The sequence below is a fragment of the Terrapene carolina genome, unplaced genomic scaffold (genome assembly GCF_002925995.2).
Source record: "Terrapene carolina triunguis isolate 2854851 unplaced genomic scaffold, T_m_triunguis-2.0 Scaffold29359, whole genome shotgun sequence".
In the NCBI taxonomy this organism is placed as follows: Eukaryota; Metazoa; Chordata; order Testudines; family Emydidae; genus Terrapene; species Terrapene triunguis.
Window position 1 is genome coordinate 97,659 of NW_020693710.1, and position 26,008 is coordinate 123,666.

At 45.8% G+C, this 26,008-nt stretch overlaps 1 protein-coding gene and 1 pseudogene across 1 annotated transcript; both read left to right on the forward strand.

The window, feature by feature from the left end:
- Window positions 1-10,421, forward strand: part of LOC112121641 — a 12,518-nt pseudogene extending 2,097 nt beyond the window's left edge.
- Window positions 10,422-14,816: 4,395 nt separating this feature from the next.
- LOC112125788 (olfactory receptor 11A1-like) lies at window positions 14,817-15,773 on the forward strand. The gene has a single exon (XM_024224168.1). It carries the CDS (start codon window positions 14,817-14,819, stop codon window positions 15,771-15,773), a length of 957 nt encoding a protein of 318 aa, XP_024079936.1.
- The last annotated feature ends 10,235 nt before the right edge of the window (window positions 15,774-26,008 follow it).

A 26,008-nucleotide genomic window follows, 5' to 3' on the forward strand; every position in this document is an offset into this window, starting at 1 on the left:
GAGTCCCAAGAGCAACCCTCGGGTGGAGGGTAGCGTGGCCTAGCGGCCGGAGTCCCAAGAGCAACCCTCGGGTGGAGGGTAGCGTGCGGCTTTTTCACCAACTCAGCGGGGGGGTTCCGACCGAAACACGCTGAGTTTCCCCGGGGGGGGGCGGGAAGTACCACTCTGTCACCCTCCCGGGGTCCCTTCCTACCAGAGTCTCTGCTGGGGTCTCCCAGGAGTCGACGGGTCCTTGGTGCTCGGCGAGTTCAGTCGTCCCCTGGGTCTCCTCTAACCGCCGGGGTGCCGGCAGGCCGTGGACGGCGTCTCTTCCCGGCGCAGCCACTGGCTGTGGCTGGTCCACCGCAAGAGCTTCCCCGGCAGGTCCTTCGCCTACGGGCTCCAGCCCAGAATGAGCTGGTCTCCCTCCCTTTATACTCCTATAGCACTTGGAGCATGCCCAGTCTGCCCAGGGAGGCGGGACTTCCGCTGTCAATCCCTGGGGCTTAACTCCTTCTGGGTTAAGGCGGGGTAGCCTGGCCCCGCCCCCCAGTCCCTGGGGTTTAACTCCTTCTGGGCTAAGGCGGGGTAGCCTGGCCCCACCACACAGTCCCTGGGGCTTAACTCCTTCCGGGCTAAGGCAGGGTAGCCTGGCCCCGCCACAGACCCCTTCCCAATTTATCAACCTCCTTCATGAATTGTGGACACCAGAACTGGACACAGGATTCCAGCAGTGGAAACACCAGTTCCAAATACAGAGTCAAATAACCTCTCTACGCCTAGTTGAGATTCCCCTGTTTGTGCCTTCATTGCAGTAGATCAGATGAGATGTAATCAAGCCAGAGGGTCCAACTCAGAAAGGAAAATGAGAGCATGAGGCACCCACACTACAATGCCCATGAACCACTAAAACAGCCAAGGAGGGAAGTGTTTAATGTCTAACTGAGTTTCAATTTGGTTCAAAAAAACCACCCAAAATGGATCAATCTGAGAATGTTTATTATTGGGGGGAGACAGGTGGAGACATGCCTGTGGAAGAGAACCTAGATCTTCCATCTCCCACTCCTTTGCCTTAACACAAAGACCATCCGTCATTCCCATGCACAGAGTTTCCCATAATGAAATAGCTTTCATTTACCCCCTTGCAGGAGAGCTCCTCTTCAAGCAGAGAAATGGCTAATTGGACAATCGTGGCCAAATTCATCCTTATGGGACTTTCCAATCGCCCAGCCATTTGTTTCTCTCTTTTTGGTGCCTTTCTGTCGATGTACCTGACTGGCAATGGCCTCAACATCCTAGCCATAGGGACCAAGGCTAAGCTGCACAACCCGCTGGACTTCTTCCTCTGCAACTTCTCATGGTTAGACATCTGCTGCCCCACTGCTACCATGCCCAAGATGCTGGAAAACCTCTTGTCAGAGAGCAACATAATTTCCTTCACTGGCTGTATGTTGCAGGTCAACTTCCTGGTGGCTGTAGCAGGGAGGGAGGTTTTCCTTCTGGCGGTGATGGCCTACAACTCGTACGTGGCCGTGTGTAACCCTCTGAGGTACGTGGTCATTAGGAACAAGAGACTCTGCATTCTGATGACAGCTGGGAACATGGGTCACCAGATTCCTCAACTCCCTCCTGCATACAGTGCCTACCTTCACCCTGCCTTTCTGCCACTCCAATGAAGTCAACCAATATTACTGTGACATTCCTCCAGTGCTGGCTTCATCCTGCACTTCCATGTACCTCAGGGAGATGGTGACCCTCGTCGTAGGGGGGATATTCGACGTGGGCGCCTTTCTGGTCACTCTGCTCTCCTACATCCAAACCCTCTGGACCATCCAGTCAGCCGAGGACAAACACATGGCCTTCTCCACTTGCACCTCGCACCTCATGGTGGTACATCAGTTCTACAGCACCACTGTCTTCAGCTACATACGCTGCTCGTCCAGCCGCTCGCTGGATCAGGACCGGCTGGTGGCCATGTTGTATGGAGTCTTCACTCCCATGCTGACCCCCATTACCTAAAGCATGTGGAATGTGGAACTGAAAGGGATTTTGAGGAGAGTGATGGGTCGTAAATGTCAGGAAATAGGCATTTTGGGCGCCTCTGCAGACTCTGTGGTGACCTTCACTGGGGCACTGGTCAGCCTTGGAATGAGATTTTCAGAGCCACCAAAGGCATTTGGATGTGTAGTTCCCATCAAAATGTGTAGCAGCGAACAGCAGAGGCTAACAGAGGGAGTTTCCCTGGGAGCTGTCCGAGAGGAGGTACGCTAAGTGCTGCATTGGGGGGCTGTGTTGGTGAGTATCTGAGTGTCTGTTGCTGGGACAGTTTGTCAGTTTGACCATGTGCTTGATTGCTTGCTTGTTTGTTTGTTTGAAAAGTGTGAATTGGGAGTGCTTTGTTCCAGGTGGGCCTTGAGTGGGCCTGACTGGTATATAAGGGCAGTCAGCAGCGAACCAGCTGAGCGGCGAACAGCAGAGGCTAACAGAGGGAGTTTGCCTGGAGAGAGCTCACTGAGGCTTTCATCTGCAGGTTTCTCTGAGTAGTTCTTGCAACAGCTGAGGAAGCTCTTAAGAGGAAGGTGATATGGAAGGTGAGCGATCAGCTGTTGTAACCTGCACAGGTTGTGCCATGTTTGTCTTTCTTCCACAGGACAGAAGCGACTTTGTCTGTACAAAGTGCAAGCTGGTCTCCATATTGGAAGAGAAGGTTCGAGGTCTGGAAAAACGAGTATCGACTCTGCGTTGCATAAGGGAAAATGAAGATTTCCTGGACAGACGTCAGGAGAAGCTTCTACGGCCACAATGTTCTGAAGATTCAGAGCAGGCGCAGCAGGGACAGACGGATGATGAAGAAGTTTGGCAGCATGTGACCTCCAGAAGGAGAAAGAGGAGCGTCCATGTACCAGCAATGGAGATACAGGTGAGCAATCGTTTCCATGTTCTCTCTACAGGTACTAATGCAGAGAGTGGAGTAGATGACCCATCTGAGGGAAGGGAGCAGAAGGAGACTCCACCGATTGGAAGGCAAAAGATGCACTGTCCTATGGATGGGGGTTCCACGACCACCACTCCCAAGAGGAGGAGGAGGGTGGTGGTGTGGTCGGGGACTCCCTCCTCACGGGGACTGAGTCATCTATCTGCCGCCCCGACCGGGAAAACCGAGAGGTCTGCTGCTTGCCAGGAGCTAGGATACACGATGTGACGGAGAGACTGCCGAGACTCATCAAGCCCTCAGATCGCTACCCCTTCCTGCTTCTCCACGTGGGCACCAATGATACTGCCAAGAATGACCTTGAGCGGATCACTGCAGACTACGTGGCTCTGGGAAGAAGGATAAAGGAGTTTGAGGCGCAAGTGGTGTTCTCGTCCATCCTCCCTGTGCAAGGAAAAGGCCTGGGTAGAGACCGTCGAATCGTGGAAGTCAACGAATGGCTACGCAGGTGGTGTCGGAGAGAAGGCTTTGGATTCTTCGACCATGGGATGGTGTTCCAAGAAGGAGGAGTGCTGGGCAGGGACGGGCTCCACCTAACGAAGAGAGGGACGAGCATCTTCGCCAGCAGGCTGGCTAACCTAGTGAGGAGGGCTTTAAACTAGGTTCACCGGGGGAAGGAGACCAAAGCCCTGAGGTAAGTGGGGAAATGGGATCCTGGGAGGAAGCACAAGCAGGAGAGCGCAAGAGGGGAGGACTCCTGTCTCATACTGAGAAAGAGGGATGATCAGTGAGTTATCTTAAGTGCCTATACACAAATGCAAGAAGCCTGGGAAACAAGCAGGGAGAACTGGAAGTCCTGGCACAGTCAGGGAACTATGATGCGATTGGAATAACAGAGACTTGGTGGGATAACTCACATGACTGGAGTACTATCATGGATGGATATAAACTGTTCAGGAAGGACAGGCAGGGCAGAAAAGGTGGGGGAGTTGCATTGTATGTAAGAGAGGAGTATGACTGCTCAGAGTTCCGGTATGAAACTGCAGAAAAACCTGAGTGTCTCTGGATGAAGTTGAGAAGTGTGAGCAACAAGGGTGATGTCGTGGTCGGAGTCTGCTATAGACCACCAGACCAGGGGGATGAGGTGGACGAGGCTTTCTTCTGGCAACTAGCAGAAGTTGCTAGATCGCAGGCCCTGGTTCTCATGGGAGACTTTAATCACCCTGATATCTGCTGGGAGAGCAATACAGCGGTGCACAGACAATCCAGGAAGTTTTTGGAAAGTGTAGGGGACAATTTCCTGGTGCAAGTGCTGGAGGAACCAACTAGGGGCAGAGCTTTTCTTGACCTGCTGCTCACAAACAGGGAAGAATTAGTAGGGGAAGCAAAAGTGGATGGGAACCTGGGAGGCAGTGACCATGAGATGGTCGAGTTCAGGATCCTGACACAAGGAAGAAAGGAGAGCAGCAGAATACGGACCCTGGACTTCAGAAAAGCAGACATTGACTCCCTCAGGGAACAGATGGGCAGGATCCCCTGGGAGAATAACATAAAGGGGAAAGGGGTCCAGGAGAGCTGGCTGTATTTTAAAGAATCCTTATTGCGGTTGCAGGAACAAACCATCCCGATGTGTAGAAAGAATAGTAAATATGGCAGGCGACCAGCTTGGCTAAACAGTGAAATCCTTGCTGATCTTAAACGCAAAGAAGAAGCTTACAAGAAGTGGAAGATTGGACAAATGACCAGGTAGGAGTATAAAAATATTGCTCAGGCATGCAGGAGTGAAATCAGGAAGGCCAAATCACACTTGGAGTTGCAGCTAGCAAGAGATGTTAAGAGTAACAAGAAGGGTTTCTTCAGGTATGTTAGCAACAAGAAGAAAGTCAAGGAAAGTGTGGGCCCCTTACTGAATGAGGGAGGCAACCTAGTGACCGAGGATGTGGAAAAAGCTAATGTACTCAATGATTTTTTTGCCTCTGTCTTCACAAACAAGGTCAGCTCCCAGACTGCTGCACTGGGCAGCACAATATGGGGAGAAGGTGACCAGCCCTCTGTGGAGAAAGAAGTGGTTCGGGACTATTTAGAAAAACTGGACATGCACAAGTCCATGGGGCCGGATGCGCTGCATCCGAGGGTGCTAAAGGAGTTGGCGGATGAGATTGCAGAGCCATTAGCCATTATTTTTGAAAACTCATGGCGATCGGGGAAGGTCCCGGATGACTGGAAAAAGGCTAATGTAGTGCCCATCTTTAAAAAAGGGAAGAAGGAGGATCCGGGGAACTACAGGCCAGTCAGCCTCACCTCAGTCCCTGGAAAAATCATGGAGCAGGTCCTCAAGGAATCAATTATGAAACACTTAGAGGAGAGGAAAGTGATCAGGAACAGTCAGCATGGATTCACCAAGGGGAAGTCGTGCCTGACTAACCTAATTGCCTTCTATGATGAGATAACTGGCTCTGTGGATGAGGGGAAAGCAGTGGATGTGTTATTCCTTGACTTTACCAAAGCTTTTGATACGGTCTCCCACAGTATTCTTGCTGCCAAGTTAAAGAAGTATGGGCTGGATGAATGGACTGTAAGGTGGATAGAAAGCTGGCTAGATCGTCGGGCTCAACGGGTAGTGATCAATGGCTCCATGTCTAGTTGGCAGCCAGTTTCAAGCGGAGTGCCCCAAGGGTCGGTCCTGGGGCCGGTTTTGTTTAATATCTTTATTAATGATCTGGAGGATGGTGTGGACTGCACTCTCAGCAAGTTTGCCGATGACACTAAACTAGGAGGCGTGGTAGATACACTAGAGGGTAGGGATCGGATACAGAGGGACCTAGACAAATTAGAGGATTGGGCCAAAAGAAACCTGATGAGGTTCAACAAGGACAAGTGCAGAGTCCTGCACTTAGGACGGAAGAATCCCATGCTCAGCTACAGACTAGGGACCGAATGGCTAGGTAGCAGTTCTGCAGAAAAGGACCTAGGGGTCACAGTGGACGAGAAGCTGGATATGAGTCAACAGTGTGCTCTTGTTGCCAAGAAGGCTAACGGCATTTTGGGCTGTATAAGTAGGGGCATTGCCAGCAGATCGAGGGACGTGATCGTTCCCCTTTATTCGACATTGGTGAGGCCTCATCTGGAGTACTGTGTCCAGTTTTGGGCCCCACACTACAAGAAGGATGTGGAAAAATTGGAAAGAGTCCAGCGGAGGGCAACAAAAATGATTAGGGGTCTGGAGCGCATGACTTATGAGGAGAGGCTGAGGGAACTGGGATTGTTTAGTCTCTAGAAGAGAAGAATGAGGAGGGATTTGATAGCAGCCTTCAACTACCTGAAGGGGGGTTCCAAAGAGGATGGAACTCGGCTGTTCTCAATGGTGGCAGATGACAGAACAAGGAGCAATGGTCTCAAGTTGCAGTGGGGGAGGTCTAGGTTGGATATTAGGAAACACTATTTCACTAGGAGGGTGGTGAAGCACTGGAATGCGTTACCTAGGGAGGTGGTGGAGTCTCGTTCCTTGGAGGTTTTTAAGGCCCGGCTTGACAAAGCCCTGGCTGGGATGATTTAGTTGGGAATTGGTCCTGCTTTGAGCAGGGGGTTGGACTAGATGATCTCCTGAGGTCCCTTCCAACCCTGATATTCTATGATTCTATGATTCAAATGCGATGGAAATTTTGCCTGCAAATCCCTTGGGTAACTCTGAAAATCTCAGCTTGGGGGTCCCAAGTCCACTGATGTCACAGGGCTAGATTCTGGACTTCTCACTCAGGGCCTGATTCTGCGAACCCTATGAGGCCTGGTTCCCCACTGTGCTACTCCGGGTTTATGTCTATATGACTCCACTGAATATGGATGGAGTTACACAGCACAAAGTGGAACAAAGCAGTGGTAATTTAGGCCCACTAGATAATGACTTACAGCTGTGATTTTCAAAGGGGTCTAGAGGAATTAGGTGACCAACCCCATAAAGTTTTAATGGGAATTGGATTCCTGACTCCCTTTGGCCCATTTGAAAATCCAAGCCTCACTAAACAAATGGTCCCATAGATTTCAATTGCACTTTGGAGAGCAAGGACCTCATCCTGCATTTTAACTTCAATGGGGCACCAAGCATGGGGCAGGATTCCACCCTAGCAGAACAACTGGTGGGATCTGCCACACTCCCCAGTCTGAATAAGGGTGGTAGAAAACGGGTTGTCAGTTTGAGCCAAGTCCTTATTCCAGCAGAGCGTTGACTTTCATGAGCGTTGATTGAGTCAAACATCTTGTGATTAGTTCTCATTAGTTTTGAACCTTGATTAGTAACTTCACAGTAAATCAAAGTATGTTTTTTTTTAATTAACAATATGTAAAAAGTCATGGCAACAATAGATCAGTCATTTTAATTTCCTACATATGGGTCAGGGAGGTACTTTCAGTTTAAATGGTGCCTTGGGTTAAGCGCTGTTAACTGGTTGAAGGTACTTTTGGTCAATAATGTCTATTGGGCTTTTGGAATTCATGAGATAATATATGAGAACCTAATTCTCTACAGTAGAGCTGGCCAAAAAATGTCCAACAAAAAAATTTGCATTGGAAAATTACGGTTTAATCAATTTTTTGTTTTACTTTTTTATTTACAGAAATATTTCATTGAAATTGTTCCTTTTCCAGACTTTCAACACCATTTTTTCTTCTGGAAAGAAAACCTGAACATTTGTTGTTATTTCTGAAATTATTTGTTTCAAAATTGTGGGATGTTCTGCACTTCCTGTCTGTTTTCCAACTTGCAAAAGTTACTTAAGTTAAGCATCAGAGGGTCCTGTGGCACCTTTAAGACTAACAGAAGTATTGGGAGCATAAGCTTTCGTGGGTAAGAACCTCACTTCTTCAGATGCAAGTTAAGTTAAGCATGTAAGTAGTATTTTTCACTTTTCCAACCTGGAAAATTTTGGAAAATGGTAAAGTGTGAGAGAGAGGGTGACACAAAATCTTTCCCACATTTTCAACATTTCTCACACTGGAGTTTCCTGGTGGAATTTGTCAAATGGGAATTTTTCCTGTAAAAATTGTCATGGGAAAAAATCCTACTTTTCCAATGAACTGTAATAATCACAAGTGTAGAGCCTGGTGTACATTGTCCTGTGACATCAGTAGAGTGCCACTGATTTACACCAGTTGAAGATTTGGCCCACTGTGCTTCATATCTGCTTGTCAACGAGATGTTTTTGCTTTAACATAAAGTCCAAAATTCTGCCTATTGACACACAACTTCAATATATTTGATCACTTAGAAAACAAAATTACAAAAATAAAGAAAATGATGTGGCTTGTCTTCCTTTCGGTGTTTTAAATGGTGTTCATTTTGCAAATAATTGCATCTCTGCAGTGCCTTCCATTGAAAGCTCTCAGATCCATTTCTACAGACATTAGTGAATTAAACTTTCCAGGGCTCCTCTGATATACACAATGGAGCTGGTCAGAAAATGGGGATGGAATATTACGAAAGTGTTCATGAGTTCCACCCTCAGGCTGTTTTTCCTCCAGACTTCATTTGACCGCTATTTTCCAACCATCTCTATTACCCCTTAGTGTAATGTAAAGATGTGACTATGAAGAACATTCTACACATGGATAATTAACTGAGTCAGATAAACCAGTTTATTGGGGCTGGTCAAAAATTTTCCATCAAAACTTCTTCCAAACAACTGGAGTTTGATTAAATAAAATTTGTCATGGAAAGTACATTCTTCCCTTGCAAATTATTGATTTTTCATCAGAAAACTGAAACCCTCAAAACAAAAACAAAAATTGTAGAGGGTGGCAGTTTTTGTTTGAAAATGTTTTAGTTTTCAGCAGTTTTGGGCCAAAAATTGTTCCATTTTCAGCTGAAAGTTTTTAGATTTGTGATTGCTGAAAATTGAAAAATAATTGATTTGGTCAAAAAGTCAAAATTTTCCCAAAACAAAAACATGTTCTGACCAGCTGTACAGATTGTTTGTTTGTCAAAACCTGTGTGACATGGTGAGGAATGAGAGGTTGATACTGAGTGATTCTTCTGTATTTCCAAAGTCTCATAGATGATATTCAAGTATTTTCTTCTGTTGTTCCATCCCTTGCATGCAGAAGACTGAGATTTTTCAGAGGCCCCTGTAAGATTTGGATGATTCCCATCAGTTTTGAGAACTGGGCTTCCAAATTCCTAACGCAACTTCAAGAATTTCAATCATTGGCTTCTCCACAAACTGAGTCTACAGTTAACATGGTACCCCTTTTGTGTGTAGAAAAGGCCTTCTCCACCCAGGAATTTGCACCCATTTAACTGAATCAGGGCTTGTCTACATGGAGAGTTGTACTGGATTGGAAATTTAATCTGATTTATTTCAAGCAGCCCAACCCCAATTATGGACACACTTGTTTTCTTTTAAGAATAGCTTGTTTGGGTTTAGTTTAAATCAATTAGGAACAAATTTGAGCTAAAAAAAAAAGGAAAGGGCTCAGAAAAGGGCTATGAGAATATTTCAAGGCCCGGAAAACCTGCCTTTGAGTGAGATATTTAAGAAGCTCCATCTATTTAGTTTATCCAAGGGAAGATTAAGAGTAGAAGTGATCCAGAATTTTTCTGCAAAACATTTTTCCAGTCATAAAATGCCAACTCGTCAAAATCAAAACTTTTCACTGAAAGTTATCCCAGTTCTGCTAATGTTTCTCACACAGAAACAAGAGCCTAGAATAGCCAATAGTGGATGTTGCTTCAAGTTCTTACTATCAGGCAATTTTTTTTACCAATGAGCATACTTAATTATTGGAACCATTTATCTAGCGATGTGGTGAATTCTCCATTGCTTGGAGTCTTTACATCAAGCCTGATTTCTTGTCATTGCCCTGTGTTCTGCGGGAGGTTCAGAGTTGATTTACTAATGGGCCCTTCTTCCCTTACAATTTATGAATGAGCCACTCATGCCCTGCAATAAGTGTGTCCACGCTGGAGTTTGCACCCGTCAGACTAAACCAGTTTAATTAAAATGCTGAGAAGGCCTCAGTTTAAAAACAACAATTGAAGTTAAACCCAGGGCTATTTCTGTGTGTGGATAAGGCTTGGAAAACAGAGAGAACATGCAAGCGCTTAAAAAACATTTGACGTCAATACAACTTTCCAATACAACTTTCCAGTTCCCATGAGATGTAAAGCTGATTTAATGAGTCCATCTGAGATCCAGAGCTCTGAGCAATTTAAGGACTCTGTCCCCAAATGCCGTGATTTCATGTATAAAGAGCATACTCTGCAAACTGCACGTGTGGTCATAACAAGATCCATCTGCATGCCCGCATGTTAGACTTCTATCTCTCCCACAGGCAGTAGGTTTGGTAACAGTAGCCTCCAATAGCTCTGGAATACGTTTTGGTTCTACCTGGAACTAGCTCTGATTTCAATCGGATCTGTTTGTTCAATGAAATTAGATCTCATTAAAAGATTGGCTACTGGTATTCATTCCTGAATTGTTCTCTTGTTCGTTTATTTTTCTATTTTCAGGTAAATTAGGAGAGGAAACTGATGCAATGATGCCAATACCCTGAACCCTGCCCAGGACTGATCGGGTAAGTGCATGCTATTTGTATTCTATTGCACCATGTAAGATGTGCCAGAAGGAAATTATGGCAAAAGAGACTATTCTGCAATTTTTGCCATTTTCCAAAGTGACCCTATAATTTTGGGTTCCTTGCATTTTGAGTGCCCAACTTTACACACGGGCAAAGCGCAGTAACTCCATTGCTTTCTTTGTAGAATCTGACCTGAGAATTGTCTAAGTGAGGAACCAATGAAAAATCTGAATCTATAGGCAATTTACTAAATTGTAACAGACTCTACTTCTGACCTTCATTTCACCAGGTTTACATGAGTATAACTTCATTCTTGGTTGCTGCAGCGCCTTCCTCTCTGACCTCCTAGACACGCACACTAACCCCCTAAACTCCTCTTTCTTTTGCATCACGTTGGTCATGTAATCCCCCTATGAGTCCTTCCCTTGGCTTTCCAGCCAATATTGTATCGTATTGAAGCTTCTTGTCACTGCCTTCAAAGCTCTACATAGCTGTGCCCCTCCTTCGTGATCTTCTTTGTCTAGCCTCCCAGCCTCACCCACCCTCTGGCTGGATTCTCACCCGGTCACCTTCCTGCCACGTTCCATGCAGCCACCTATTCATAGTCCAGCCTCCCAGAGCTCTTCCAACCCTCTTCACATGTGAGTCCCTCTTCAACCCCCAGCTCTGCCTCTCTGTGTTTGCTGAATCTTGTTGCTATAGCTACATACATGAGTGCAAATTGTATGTGTGCTGCCTCTGGTTATTCCTCTTCACCTCACCTCTGTCTACTTGCCTGTCCTTAAATTGGAAGTTACTCCAAGCAGGAATTGTCCTTCTGAGGTGTTTGGAGAGTGCCTAACACACAGTGGGGAATACTTTTCTTAGCATATATGTAATAATGTACATTTTTATATATTATAACATATATTATCATGTTCCAGTTGTTACAGTAATTATTGTAACAACAATGGACTTTGAAGGAGTTACTCCTGTGGCTAAATCCTCAGCTGGTGTAGAACAGCATAACTCCATATACTATACAAGACCTACACTGATTTATACCAGCTATGGACCCACCCCTGCTATCTACCTGCCTCTCTCTATCTATCATACCACAGCCTTCAGTGTCTGTACAGCTACATTGGTGTGATATCAAAATCAGGCCCAGAACACTTTCTTGTATACTATATTTTCCAGAGAAAAATAGTCCAGTCCTATTCATATTGAAGTCAATGGGAGTTTTGTAATGGACACCAGTGAGAGCAGTATAGAGTCTAAATATTGATTAATTACAAAGACTAAGAAAGGTTGTTTCTTGTACTTCTTGATTCAAGTTGCTGGGGGGAGGACGGACAGAAATCTGTCAATCTTGGGATAACATTAAATAGAACAAGGTTCCTTCACTCTCCTCACAGTCGTAGTGTTTCACAGTAATTTCCATTTTATCTACATTGTCTAGGTATAATGTCCCTGATTCTCTGCTGCCTTGCACCTTGTGTCATCATTAACCTTTGCACAAATGGAGTGTACCAAATAATTGCTGAGGGCTGCTATTTCCAATGTGCTTATCTGAACCTCTAGGCTCCTAAATGCCTTTGAAAATCTGGCCTTTCAGTTCTTTGGAACGTTTCACCCCCTCTCTAGACACCCAAGGAGAACACAAACTTCAAGTACAATTGTCTCTGATCCAGCTGTATTTTTTCTCAGATTTAGAATCCACATCATCCCTCCACCAGCTTTGGATGCTGCACCACGGTCTCACCCAGACCAGATTTTCCACCAAATGCCTTCTAATTGACAGGTAAGTGTTGATAAGAGCATAAGAATGGCCACACTGGCTCAGACAAATGGTCTAGCTAGCCCAGTATCCTGTCTTCCGACAGTGGCCAATGCCAGGTGCCCCGGAGGGAATGAACAGAACAGGTAATCATCAAGTGATCCGCTGCACATTGAGTGGATGTTGTCAGAGAACTATCCACAATGACTCCAAGATCTCTTTCTTGAGTGGTGACAGCTAATTTAGACCCCATCATTTTATATGTATAGTTGGGATTATGTTTTCCAATGTGCATGACTTTGCATTTATCAATATTGAATTTCATCTGCCATTTTGTTGCCCAGTCACCCAGTTTTGTGAGATCCCTTTGTAACTCTTCACAGTCAGACTTAACTATCTTGAGTAGTTTTGTGTTGTCTGCAAATTTTACCCCTTTTTCCAGATCGTTTATGCATATGTTGAGCAGCACTGGTCCCAGTACAGACCTCCCTGAGCATTTCACAGTCACTATCACCATCCTGGTCAGGTGGTCAGTAATATATCCCTACTTCTATATTCTTATTATTCAAACATGGAATTACTATCCATAGAGATTCTATGGTACAGTTTGGTTCATTTAAGATTTGTACTTCATTTGATTCTATGCTTTGTTTCACATATAGTGCCCCTCCCCCACCAGCGTGACCTGTTCTGTCCTTCCAATATATTTTGTACTCTGGTATTACTGTGTCCCATTGATTATCTTCATTCCACTAAGTTTCTGTGATGCCTATTATATCAAGATCCTTATTTAATACAAGGCATTCTAGTTCACCAATCTTATTATTTAGACTTCTAGCATTTGATAGAGGTATGTTTGACTGGAGTGTTTCAGGAAATGAAATGGTTTTCAGAGGAAATGAAGTGAGTTAGGCATCCAAATCCCATTGGTCTGGATGTCTGAATCCCTTAGGCTTAATTTATCCAGCTTCCCCACTAGCATATTTCTTCTTTATTTTATTTTATTTTATTTTAAAGAAAATTACAAGGAAGTAAGTGTTACATGCAGAGCACCTGCGGTGATGGAAAGGGGCAGGAAAAGCTAAACTAATTTGTCCTTGTGATCGTCATACATTCATCAATTTTTATGGCCAGCTGGGACCATGAGGATTTTCTAGTCCGACGTCCTCCATTGCACAGATTTGGTGTAAAACGACGTGGCTCCGGTTACAGTACAATGGAGCTGGGGTGATTTTCACCAGCTCCGGCTCTTGCCCTGTGTTTGATGCTGATGTTTCTCTGTTATTTATTTATTTATTTTGATGGGTACAAAAATAGAAAGTCCTGGGTGCCCAGACACAAACCTGTGCCATGCAGCCCACCATCTTCAGCCAGGAATTCTGAGTTGCTCTTGGATGTCGCTCTGGATTCTCACCCCTCTTCCCAAAGCTTTAGGGATCAAGGGATCAGATCAAAGATTTTGATAACACTTTCTCTCCTTGTCTCCTCCTGTTCACTTCTTAATTCCAACACCGCAACTGGAAAGTCACTTGGAATCACTCTCTCTGTCACCTCTTTCACTCTTCCAATACTTCTTAACTGTAAAGCTGTGTCCCCCCACTTGAGTAGGCTGTACCCTAGAGGCACTGAAATGCTAAAAACAGTAACAATTTCAATTCGGTCAGACTTCATCAGCACGGAACAGAGCTTCATCTTTCTTGCTTCATTTGTGGTGTGAAAAGGGGTCATTTAAAAATAGTTCCTTTGCAGAGCTGAACTAAATTTAGGTACAAGGGGCCAGGATTTTTTTAATGCTTTTAGGCTCCTAAAGATGCAGATGAGGTGCCTACTGAATTTTTTCAAATGCATTTAGGCACCTAACTCCACTTGATTACAATGGGAGTTAGGCACTTAAACTGCTTTGGTGTCATTGCCAATCCCACTAAGCAACTATCTCCATCTTTAGGTGCCTAAATACCTTTGGAACTCTGGCCCCAGATTTTTTATTTAAAATAAGGAGAATTATTGACAGTTCACATTATGTTCTTGCACAAATATTAAGAGTGGTTGGCGACTAATAAAAAGGTCTGGGGACCCAGCAGAACTGAGTCAGTGTAGATCATAATGCTCAGTGAGTTACAGGTGAGGTTTTTGTAGTTTAATGGGAGTTGTATGTCAAACTCCTACATGCCCACAGCATGTAAATATAGAGGTGGGAATATTCAAAGTGCACTAATAGACTTGGATGCTCAATTAATGGGAACTTGGCATCCAAGTACCCTGGGCAGCTTTGGAAAATCTCATCCACTGATCTGTGACAGTTCCATGGGTGATTGTTCCTCTCATTTTGTTCCATTTGGCCCATCTTTCCTTGAATAGCTCCATGACTAATTTGATACGGGTAGTAATTTCTCTCAGTTTGTCAGTGGTGATCAACCTTCTTCCAGTTGATGAGGTTTGGTTTTACAACCACAGTGATGAAAGCCATTCATTGACATAGGACTGCATTATAAAGGCTGGGTTTAGTCCCCGAATTGTTCTGGTTTATTGTCTTTTGTGCTTGAATGGTGCACTGTGCTTTCTCTAGACACTGCGCACATGGCAGATGTTGAGAGGGGAAACCAAAGCGACGTTACAGAATTCATCCTCCGCGGATTCCGGATCCTCTACCCATTCCAAATAGGTCCCTTTGTGCTGGTTCTGCTAACGTACTTCACCACCGTGGCTGGGAACACCCTGATCATTGTCACTATTCTGATTGACCGAGGCCTTCACACCCCCATGTATTTCTTCCTGGGGAACTTGTCCTTCTTGGATATCTGGTACACGTCCAACATCGTCCCCAAAATGCTGCAAGGTTTCCTGGCTGAGAAGGGTGTGGTGATCTCCTTCAGTGGCTGTGTCATGCAGCTTTATATCTTTGGCTCCCAGGCAGCCACCGAGATCCTCCTGCTAACGGTGATGGCCTACGATCGCTACTTGGCAATATGCAACCCGCTGCGTTACACGGCCCTCATGAATGCGAGGGTGTGCGTTGAGCTGGCTTCCTGCTCTTGGCTGGGTGGCTTCCTCTTCAACCCGGTGATAATGGCCTGGATTTACAGGCTACGTTTCTGTGGCCCTAATGAAATTGACCATTTCTTCTGTGACTTCATGCCCCTGGTCAAGCTGTCGTGCAGTGACACCCACCTGATCACCTTAGCAGCATTCTTACTCTCCTCTACAGCCACCCTGATCCCCTTCCTGCTAACCCTGACCTCCTACGCATTCATCATCATGGCAATAGTAAAAAACCCTTCCAGCACTGGGAGGCGGAAGGCCTTCTCCACCTGCACCTCCCACCTTATCGTGGTCAGCACTTTCTATGGGGCTCTGGCCATGGTCTACATGGTGCCGACGGCCAGTGCAGCCATCAACCTAAACAAAATATTCTCCCTTCTCTACAGCCTGGTCACCCCATTGCTCAACCCCCTGGTCTACTCCCTGAGAAACAAGGATGTGAATGATGCCCTGAGGACAATGGCCACTAGACTGTTGGATTTTCGAAGGAGATAGAGCCAAAAAGGGAGCGTGAGGGATTTAAAAATGAAAACTACAGTAGAACCTCAGAGTTATGAATCCCTCGGGAATGGAGATTGTTCGTAACTCTGACATGTTCGTAACTCTGAACACAACATTATGGTTGTTCTTTCAAAAGTTTACAACTGAACGTCGACTTAATACAGCTTGGAAACTTTACTGTGCAGAAGAAAAATGCTGCTTTCCCTTTAATTTTTTTAGTAGTTTATGTTTAACACAGCTCTGTACTGTGTTTGCTTTTCTTTCCCCTCTGCTGCTGCCTGATGGTGTACTTTCCGTTCTAAACAAGGTGTGTAGTTGACCGGTCAGTTCCTAACTCTGAAGTTCTATTGTCCTGGGCCGCATTCCCACCTGGTGTAAACTGACATAACCCCATTTGAATCAGTGGATCTGTGCAAGTTAGTACTAGCTGCAGAGCTGGTCCATGCCCCTCCCCTCCCACCCCCCCAGATTTAACAGATAAGACAATCCCATGTTGTATTCCAGCTGCATCCTTAGCATAGAATCTTTGTCCAGGAGTTACTGGTCTACATCCGCCCAGTGCCTATCACTCCACATGCTGCATTTGCCCTCCGTGGACTGCAGTAACCTAGGGTTTGCTGTCCATCAGGACAAGGGATGATTATGGGGCAGATTTGTAAAGGTGTTTAGGTGCCTGAGGATTCAGGTAAGACACCTAGTGGGTTTTTTCAGAATAGCATCTGTTGATTTCAATGGGAGTTAGACACCTCGATGTTAGAGGGCTTTCCCTCAACCCTCCCACTTCCCTGGTTCTTGTCACGCAGACAGCAAGCAGCAAAAGACCAGAAGTCCAAAGCGCAGACAAAGCAATGTTTATGGGGATTAGTTTCCAAGCAAGCATATTCCGAAGCCCTTCACACCAGTCGGGCTTATCTCTATATGCCGATAGAGTCTGTTTCCCAGTGTTCCCTTCCAAGCTCATACGCCGCAGAGCGTTTACCCCACATCCCCCTTCCCGGCTCCGGCGCCGCAGAACGTTCACCCCGCGTCCCCCTTCCTGGCTCCGGCACCGCAGAACGTTCACCCTGCGTCCCCCTTCCTGGCTCCGACACCGCAGAGCATTCACCCCGCGTCCCCCTTCCCGGCTCCGATGCCGCAGAGCGTTTACCCCGCGTCCCCTTGCCCGGCTCTGATGCCACAGAATGTTTACCCCAGATCCTCCTTCCCGGCTCTGACACCGCAGAGTCTTGCCTGTGTCCCTGGTCCCTGGTCCTTATTCTCTTCCTCCTCAGCAAACATGATTCCAATTTCCCTTCCATTTCCTGTTTGACCCCAGTTTATATAGTAATATTCTCAGCTATATCTTAACCAATTATTTTACTGAAATTTAACTAACCAATTCTAACATATTGTAACATAATTCTCTAACCAATTATATACAACTACCCTAATTAACTTACACCTAGCAAAATTAATTATACAGCAAACAGAAACAAATAGAGAACTAGACAGATTAACAACAGAAAAGTCGGGGCCATAAAGATAAAACAATACAGAAATGAGGGTTTCACAACCACAACCACTGATAAGTGATTTCTTGCCAGACAGGATGCTATCTTAAGATCTGTTTCTTTATCTGGTGGTGATGGGCACTATCAGGACAGGATCATCTTCCTAACAGCCCAATACCACCTTATTTCAATGTGACTGGTTTGGGATGTGAGGATGTGACCATACGCTTCCCAGGTTATGGCTGCCTCTGCTGGTTAGCCAAAGGCCTTGGCCTAAAAACAAGGCCTCAGACTGTCCTAGTGAGAGAAGGCCCGTACACAGGCGGAGTGTGATTTTGATTCTTTGTTTTATACCCCTGTAACTAGCTAAATGATAAAAATACATCTAAGTTCTTAAAGTATAGGCCTTTACAGGCAGGCCTGACTATCTATATTCTAACACTCCACCCCTTTCTTTTTCTTTTGGGATCCTCCTGCCCAGGTATCCCTGGAAAAGCATAGGACATATGGCGACACATTTCCTGATAGGGCCAGGCATTAAGGTGGAATGTGTCGATGCTCCATCTGTCCCACTGCCCCTTGTGCAGTAGAATGTCCTTCACCTTCTCTTGTACAGGCATACTACACCTATTCTGATTAGTGTTCCAGACTTCCCATTATAGTGGGCCCAAGAAGGTCTAGTGCAATGGGAGGAGGGCCTATTACATTACTTATATGTGACAATTAGTGGTTGTGCCTTGTTGGTCTGTGCACCCCTTAACCACCGTAGTATACATTGCAAAATTAGCATACTTAACAATAGGCCAATAGTCACAATAATCCACAGTAATATTGTCAGCCCTGACCATCGTAATATAGTCCAACATCCGAGCCACCACCATAAACACTGCTTCTCCTCCTTTGACAGGGTTAAAACCCTGTTAACGCCATCCCAAAGTGTATATTTTAAATGTATCCAATTGTTGGCAGTTGTAGGGAGCTGCCCCTGCAGGTTTCGTATGCTTTTGTCCATATCATGAGTCCACTGAATATTCACAGAAAAATGGGGTATTGGCCAAACCAGCTCGACCACTTGGTATGGAATTGGGTAGTATGCACTAATTCGATTGTTCACAGCAATGAGTTCCACAGATCCATTCGTGCACCGAAGTCCCAATGGCAGTGTATAAATATGCATAATTGTGCCAGATGCTGGTGCACTTGTGTCCCCAAGTGTTGTGTACATTCCCAAACACCCCATGACCCTAATGGACCCCATTTGCAACAGGCCATTAATTCTGCCCCTCCATGGCCATTGAGGAGGGACACATTCAAATATTTTCTCTGGACGAACAATTACTTAACTGAATTATTGTCCATTTTACACTATTCCATCCTCCCCATCTATCTCCCCATGGTTCCCAGTGAGCTCCTCCCTTTCTCATTATTCCCATAGGGCTCATGGGGACCACCTTAGTAGCTGTTCCATTCCAAGGTACGACATTACACAAGTGCTAGCCCCAGAGTTGAGCATTTTGTATTTCCATACACACCTCCCCCTCCCAAGTTAGCCTTTTGAAGCCATCCTCCACCCATGTCACGAGGTTTCCTGTCCATTGAGTTAGCCGCAGGTTCACTTTTGCCACCCTTTTCCATCCCATTGCGATTGCAGACAGCTTTTGTGCCAGTAGCTCATTGATTTGCTGCTGCAATTTCACATTTTGGCTTATCAGTTACTTTAATTACCCACTGATCCCTCAGATTTCATACACCCAACCCTGTGTTTCCTGCTGCCCACAAACCCCTTTTCCAGCGATGATTCCATGTATGTCCCCTCACCCCCCAATTAAATTGTTGCTTCATTCCTTCTATGTATGTACTGCAGTTGGGGTGTACCCGGTCCACCCACCATTCTCTGGGGTGTACCACCCATGTTATGGACTGGAAAGACACGTTGAAAAGCACTGGTTGGGCCCGCTCCTACAGTGGCTCCCACACATTCACTCATCAGGAAGTATTTCTGGTTCCAGGCCACAGCCAGCTTAGATCAGGATTCTTCCAGTTGGCATCCATATTACCTGCAGGGTTACATTGGCCTGCTAAACCCAGGGTTGTGAGTTCAATCCTTGAGGGGGCCATTTAGGGATCTGGGGCAAAAATCTGTCTGGGGATTGGTCCTGCTTTGAGCAGGGGATTGGACTAGATGACCTCCTGAGGTCCCTTCCAACTCTGATATTCTATGATTCTGCAAAGCAGTTAAATTGTCATACCCAGTATCACAGGGGAGACTGTATGCCCAGTGTCATGTGTACATAACAACTGCATGTCCAGGGATTTTCCTCTGTGGAGGTACCATTATGATTACACATGGTAACATCACACCCTAACTGTGGGACCCCATAATCCAAACACCCCAGAAGACCAGAGGGTTATTTGATTTTTGGGCCCTCCGTGACAAACCTCATGTCCAGAGGACTGTGTTTCCCACAGTCATTGCTGTCCATCAGGACAAGAGATGATCATGGGGTAGATTTGTAAAGGTGTTTAGGTGCCTGAGGATTCAGGTAAGAAACCTAGTGGAGTTTTTCAGAATAGTATCTGTTGATTTCAATGGGAGTTAGACACCTAGGCACATTTGAAAATCCCATAGTGTGTCCACACAGGGAGAGTTAGAATCATAGAAATGCCAGGTTGGAAGGGACCTCAACAGGTCATCAAGTCCTACCCCCTGTGCTGAAGCAACACCAACAAAACCTAGGTCAACCGCAAGAGGCATCTGTCCAGCCTGTTCTTAAAAACCTCCAATGACAGGACTCCAAAGCCTGCCTTGGCTTCAATCATTTTTGTTGCTCTCCTCTGAACTCTCACCAATTTGTCCACATCTTTCCTTAAGTGTGGCATCCAGAATGGGACACAGTACTGCAGCTGAGACCTCCCCAATGCGGAGTAGAGCAGAACGATGACTTCCCATGTCTTCCATACGATGATCCTGTTAACACACCCTAGAATGAGATTACCCTTTTTCGCATCTGCATCACATTCTTGATTCATGTTCCATTTGTGACCCATGGGAACCTCCAGATCCTTGTCTGCAGTGCTGCCCCCAGCCAGTGATTCCCCAGTTATAGCTGGTCTTGACTAACTCCCTGTGTAGACCTGCCCTTAAGGCTGAATTCAGCACTTAAAGAAAGGATTCAGCTGCCTCTGTTTGCATGGGAAGTGAAACGTATTCTCCCCAAACTTGCAGCCCTCAGTCTTTGACTGGAAATAAAGTGCCAGATTCCCAGCATAGCTCCCTTTCAGTCAACAGTCCAGCAATGTAAATTGGCATCAATCCATTGGAGACAGTGGGCCAGATCCTTCAGCGGTGTGAAGCAGCGTCACTCCCATGAAGTCATTGTAACTGTGATTTACAGCAGTGGAGGATCTGGCTTGTGATTTACACCATGGGTAAGATTTTAAAAGCCGTGTCAAGGATTTTGATGACCAGTTTCCATTAAAATTGTTCCCTACGGCTATTTACCTTCTTTATTTAATTAGCTTTGGAATTCTGCAGGCTCTAATAGACAGATATAATTATACAATGTAATTAGGATTCATCTCTTTATTAACTGGATTCATCCCTTTACTAATAACTGATCAGGATGAATATCATAAACCATTTCCCAGAAATATTTTCTCAAAAATTGAACTGAGTTCACAACCAGACTTGCCTGAATAAAGATTCATTCGGAATTAATTGTTGTTGTTGTTTTTCTTAATTACTGTGGGAGCTAACAACTGTTGCAGAATTGGGGCCTCGTTCTGCTCAGTGTTATCCATAGACTGTGCCCCTGAAGAGCATACACACCAAAAAGACTTGAATTTGCCCTTGAAAAGCTGGGTGGAAGTGGTTAGCATCCTATGTCCAGAGGTGGGAAATCCAGGTTCAATGTATTGGTGTACTATGGGCTTTGTGTAGGGTGACCAGATCGCAAGAGTGAAATATCAGGACACATTGGGCGAGCGGGGCGGGGGGAGGGGAGAGGACGACAATGACAGACACAGGTGCACAGAGCCATGAGAGGGGGCCCTAGGAAGCTGAGAGAGGGGGCCCTAGGAAGCTGCAAGAGGGGTTGTACGGCCACTGCTGCAGCCCACACCACAAGCCACAGGGCAAGGACACCTATTGAATTCAATGAGAATTTTGCATGTGAATTGATGTACCTAGTTCTGAGATTATAAAGCCAGAAGGGATCTGGTGATCACCTGGTCTCACCGCCTGTATAGCACAGACATAGAACTTTCCCAAAATAATTCCTAGAGGATAGCTTTTAGAAAAAGCTTTTAGAAAAACACCATGACCCTTAGTATATTGTTAATCGTTAATCACTCTCACCATTGAAAAGGTATGCCTTCTATCCAGTCTGAATTTGTCTAGCTGCAACTTCCAACCGTTGGCTCATGCTCTACCTTTCTCTGCTAGACTGAAGTGCCCATTATTAACTATTTGTTCCTGTCAAGGCTATATCCCCACTTTGAACTTTAGGGTACAAGAGTGGGGGCCTGCATGAGGACTTCTAAGCTTAACTACCAGCTTAGTTCTGGTCCGCTGCCACCATTCCCTACCCTGGGAAGCTTTTAGAAACCTCTCACCAATTCCCTGGTGAATACAGATCCAAACTCCTTGGATCTTAAAACAAGGAGAAATTGACCCTTCCCCCCTCCTTCCTTTCACCAACTCCTGGTGAATACAGATCCAAACCCCCTTGGATCTTAAAACAAGGAGAAATTGACCCTTTCCCCCTCCTTCCTTTCACCAACTCCTGGTGAATACAGATCCAAACCCCCTTGGATCTTAAAACAAGGAGAAATTAATCAGGTTCTTAAAAAGAAGGCTTTTAATTAAAGAAAAAGGTAAAAATCATCTCTGTAAAATCAGTATGGAAAATAACTTTACAGGGTAATCAAACTTAAAGAGCTCAGAGGACCCCCCTCTGTCTTAGGTTCAAAGTACAGCAAACAAAGATAAACACTCTGGTAAAAGGTACATTTACAAGTTGAGAAAACAAAGTAAAACTAAGACGCCTTGCCTGGCTTTTTTACTTACAAGTTTGAAATATGAGAGATTTGTTTAGAAAGATGGGGAGAACCTGGATTGATGTCTGGTCCCTCTCAGTCTCAAGAGCGAACAACCCTTAAACAAAAAGCACAAACAAAAGCCTTTCCCCCCGCCCAAGATTTGAAAGTATCTTGTCCCCTTATTGGTCCTTTGGGTCAGGTGTCAGCCAGGTTACCCGAGCTTCTTAACCCTTTACAGGTAAAAGGATTTTGGAGTCTCTGGCCAGGAGGGATTTTAGTACTGTACACAGGAGAGCTGTTACCCTTCCTTTTATAGTTATGACAGTTCCCCATGTAGATACTTACAGTCTATAACCAAGTCACTTCTTAACCTTCTTTTTGTTAAGCTAAATAGATTGAGGTCCTTGAGTCGATCATTATAAGGCATGTTTTATAATCCTTTAATCAGTCTTGTGACTCTTCTCTGAACACTCTCCAATTTATCAATATCCTTCTTAAATTGTGCACACCAGAACTGGACACAGGATTCCAGCAGTGGTTGCACCAGTGCCAAATACAGAGATAAAATAACCTCTCTCCTCCTGCTTGAGATTCCCCTATTTAGGCATCTGGTCACCCTATTTCTGTATGCATTTCCCCAGGTTTTTTTGTAAAAATCAAAACTGAACTGCCCCAGAAATTCTGTCATGTGGAATCATCGTGAAACTCGCATGGCTCCAACCCTGCCGATGAACCTTTAGATCCACTGCACAGACTTCTGCCACTTGAGCTAATGGAGTAAGTGATGACAGACGTAGTAGGTTGTCATCCTATATGTGATAGATCAGCTCTATAGGGGGATGAGACACTTTTTTTGCCACTGGGTTTCACAGATATCTGCTGACAGAAGAGGAACTGTGAAACTCAGGAATCCTGGGTCTATTCCAGGCTCCTGAACGGAGTGGTCTCTAGTAGTCAAAGACCCTTCTTCCCCGTCCCCTCCAGTCTATGTCTATCCTATTACTGTCTAACCCGCCTCAGCTCCTCATCTGATTTCAACTGCCCCCCACTACCGCTCTGGATTCCTTCTCCCAGTTTCCTGGTCCTGTCTCACTCTTCTCTCTCCCCGCCCCCATCCCTCAGATGGGATGTTCGTTGCAGACTGGCAAAATTATAAGGCTTTAGGGTGACCAGATGTCCCGATTTTATAGGGACAGTCCCGATTTTGGGGTCTTTTTCTTATATAGGCTCCTATTACCCCCCACCCCCTGTCCCGATTTTTCACATTTGCTGTCTGGTCACCCTATAAGGCTTCCCAGCATTTCAACACTTCCCATTCCTAATTTTCGGTTGCTTAACTATAGGCTAGCTCTGCCTACAACAAAGCATATTCAGAACCTCTGATTAAAGGGATTATAAGTGTAGCAACCTCCATCATAGCTAGTCACCAAAGATTGAACCCGAGCCATCCAGACTTAAAAGCATGAGCTTCTACTACTTGAGTTCAAGATATAATTCCCTTAGCTGGTAGTTATACAGTTATCCTCTAAAAATCCACCAGAGGAGGGCACAAAACACATGTTGGACAGTGAATTACAAAAGCGCCAAATATTATTATTAGACCTGCAATACTTTTCACAATGAGCATCAGCGGGGGATAAACTGGGAGTTTAAGAATATTTGGAAAACAATTTTTGAATAACATTCAGTGCTGTGGTTTAAAAGAAAAAAACCTGTTAAAACTCATAACTTAGCAGCATTCAGTGTTTGAAAAAAAAAACTTCTAGGAGCTATGGGATACAAGTTAAGAATGTTGAAACAGGAAGATGTTATGCTTAGTTACCACTTGGGCAAGGCGGCGTGCTATGTAATACTTACAAGATTTTACTGTAATGTTTTACAATATATAGCAGCGCAATGCTGATTCCATTGATATTGTTGAGCAATTCATGCTGATTTTATTTCAGCCCACATCTTAATAGTTTTGAATACTGTAGATCACAATTTTCAGCTCAGTTGCTCTGAACATGCAGAGCTTTAAAATTGCTATGCTCTAAACTGTATATTAACTACAATTTTATAAATCTGCATGTCAGAGAACTGTGTGCCACTACTACTAGACAGTGGCACAAGGCAATTCAGTGTGAATCACAGAAATGTAGGACTGGAAGGGACATCAACAGGTCATCTAGTCAAACCCCTGCACTGAGGCAGGACTGAGTAATAACAACTAGACCATCCTTGACAGGTGTTTGTCTAACCTCTTAAAAAACTCCAATGACTGCTATTCCATAACCTCTCTAGGTAATTTGTCCAGTGCTTAACTACCTTTACAGTTAGGAAGTTTTTCCTAATGTCTAACCTAAATCTCCCTTGCTACAATTTAAGCCCATTGCTTCTTTTTCCTGCATGTCCTGAGTGGGACGGGGATGGGTCCAGGCAGTGGGATTGGGGGGAGGGAGGTTGAGGAAGTCAGTGGGTGTGTGGGGATGGACCAGGGGAAGCAGGGTGGAGGAACTGAGGGGGACAGGACCGGGACTGGGGGAGTTGGGGGGGGGCTAAGGGGGATGGGACAGGACTGGGATGGGGGGAGTAGGGTAGGGGCTGAGGGGAGCATGAATGGGACAGGGTAGAGAGAGCTGTGTAGAGTGGGGCAGGGTGGGGGAGGGTCGGGGGGTTGGGGAGAGGGACAGGGTCTGGAGGGGATGAGACAGAGGGGAGCAGGACTGGAATGGGGGGAAGTTGAGGGGGTGGGGCAGCAGGGGGAGCGATGGGGGTGGGATGACGAGGGAGGTTGAAGAAGAGATTTGGGGTAGGGCAAGGCTGAGGGCAGTGGGTTGGGGGGAGCAGGGGGACTGTCGGGGAGGCTGTTGGAACAGGGTTGGGGGGCTGAGGGCAGTGGGTTTGGGGTGGGAGGTACAGGGGGGACTGCGGGGGAGGCTGAGGGAACAGGGTCAGGGTGGGGGCTGAGGGCAGTGGGTCAGGTCTACACTGGCATCTCTCAGCATTGCTGTGCCGGGCTGCAGACCTGCACCAGCGCTATCCTGGCGATGGAAGAGTCCTCAGTGGAAACGCAGACTTCATGACACAGACCCCCCCCGGTCACTTCAAACCTGGTGCTGCTCTGGTCAGTCGCTAGGCTCTTGTCACTTTCAAACCCATGTAGGGTATCTGGCTCTTTTTCAGTTCTCAGGTTAAGAAAAGCCTCTGCATTTTGTGAGGGCTTCAGCATTCACTTTCCTACTAGACAAACTGTCTGCCTGACACATTGCTTCCAGGGCATTCATCTTTATTCATTATTGGCAGGTCCATCAGATTAACGAGCAACACAGGGGGAAGCAACACAATGGTGTCATGGAGTTTTAATTTTTCAAACCACTTTGGCCTCAACATGGATAATAGCAAATCTGGACAGAGCACATGGGTGTCAGGATGGGTTTGGGTATCTATTTATTTATTTTTAAGTGAAAATGTTTGGGTCTGAGCAAAGGCTGCAAACTTCCCTTTGTAAACCTCTGCTGATCTTTTGCCCCAGGGGCTAATGACAGCCTGGAATCTGGGACAGATTTCCACATCCATGCAGGGTGAGATGATGGCGGGAGGGGAGGGACTGTGGGGGAGGCAGAGGGAACAGGGTCAGGGGGGCTGAGGGCAGTGGATTGAGGGTGGGGGCACAGAGGGGACACTGCGGGGGAGGCTGAGGGAACAGGGTCAGGGTGG

Excerpts from the sequence above, each read along its gene's own strand:
- LOC112125788 (XM_024224168.1), top strand. The coding sequence starts at position 14,817 with ATGGCAGATGTTGAGAGGGGAAACCAAAGCGACGTTACAGAATTCATC.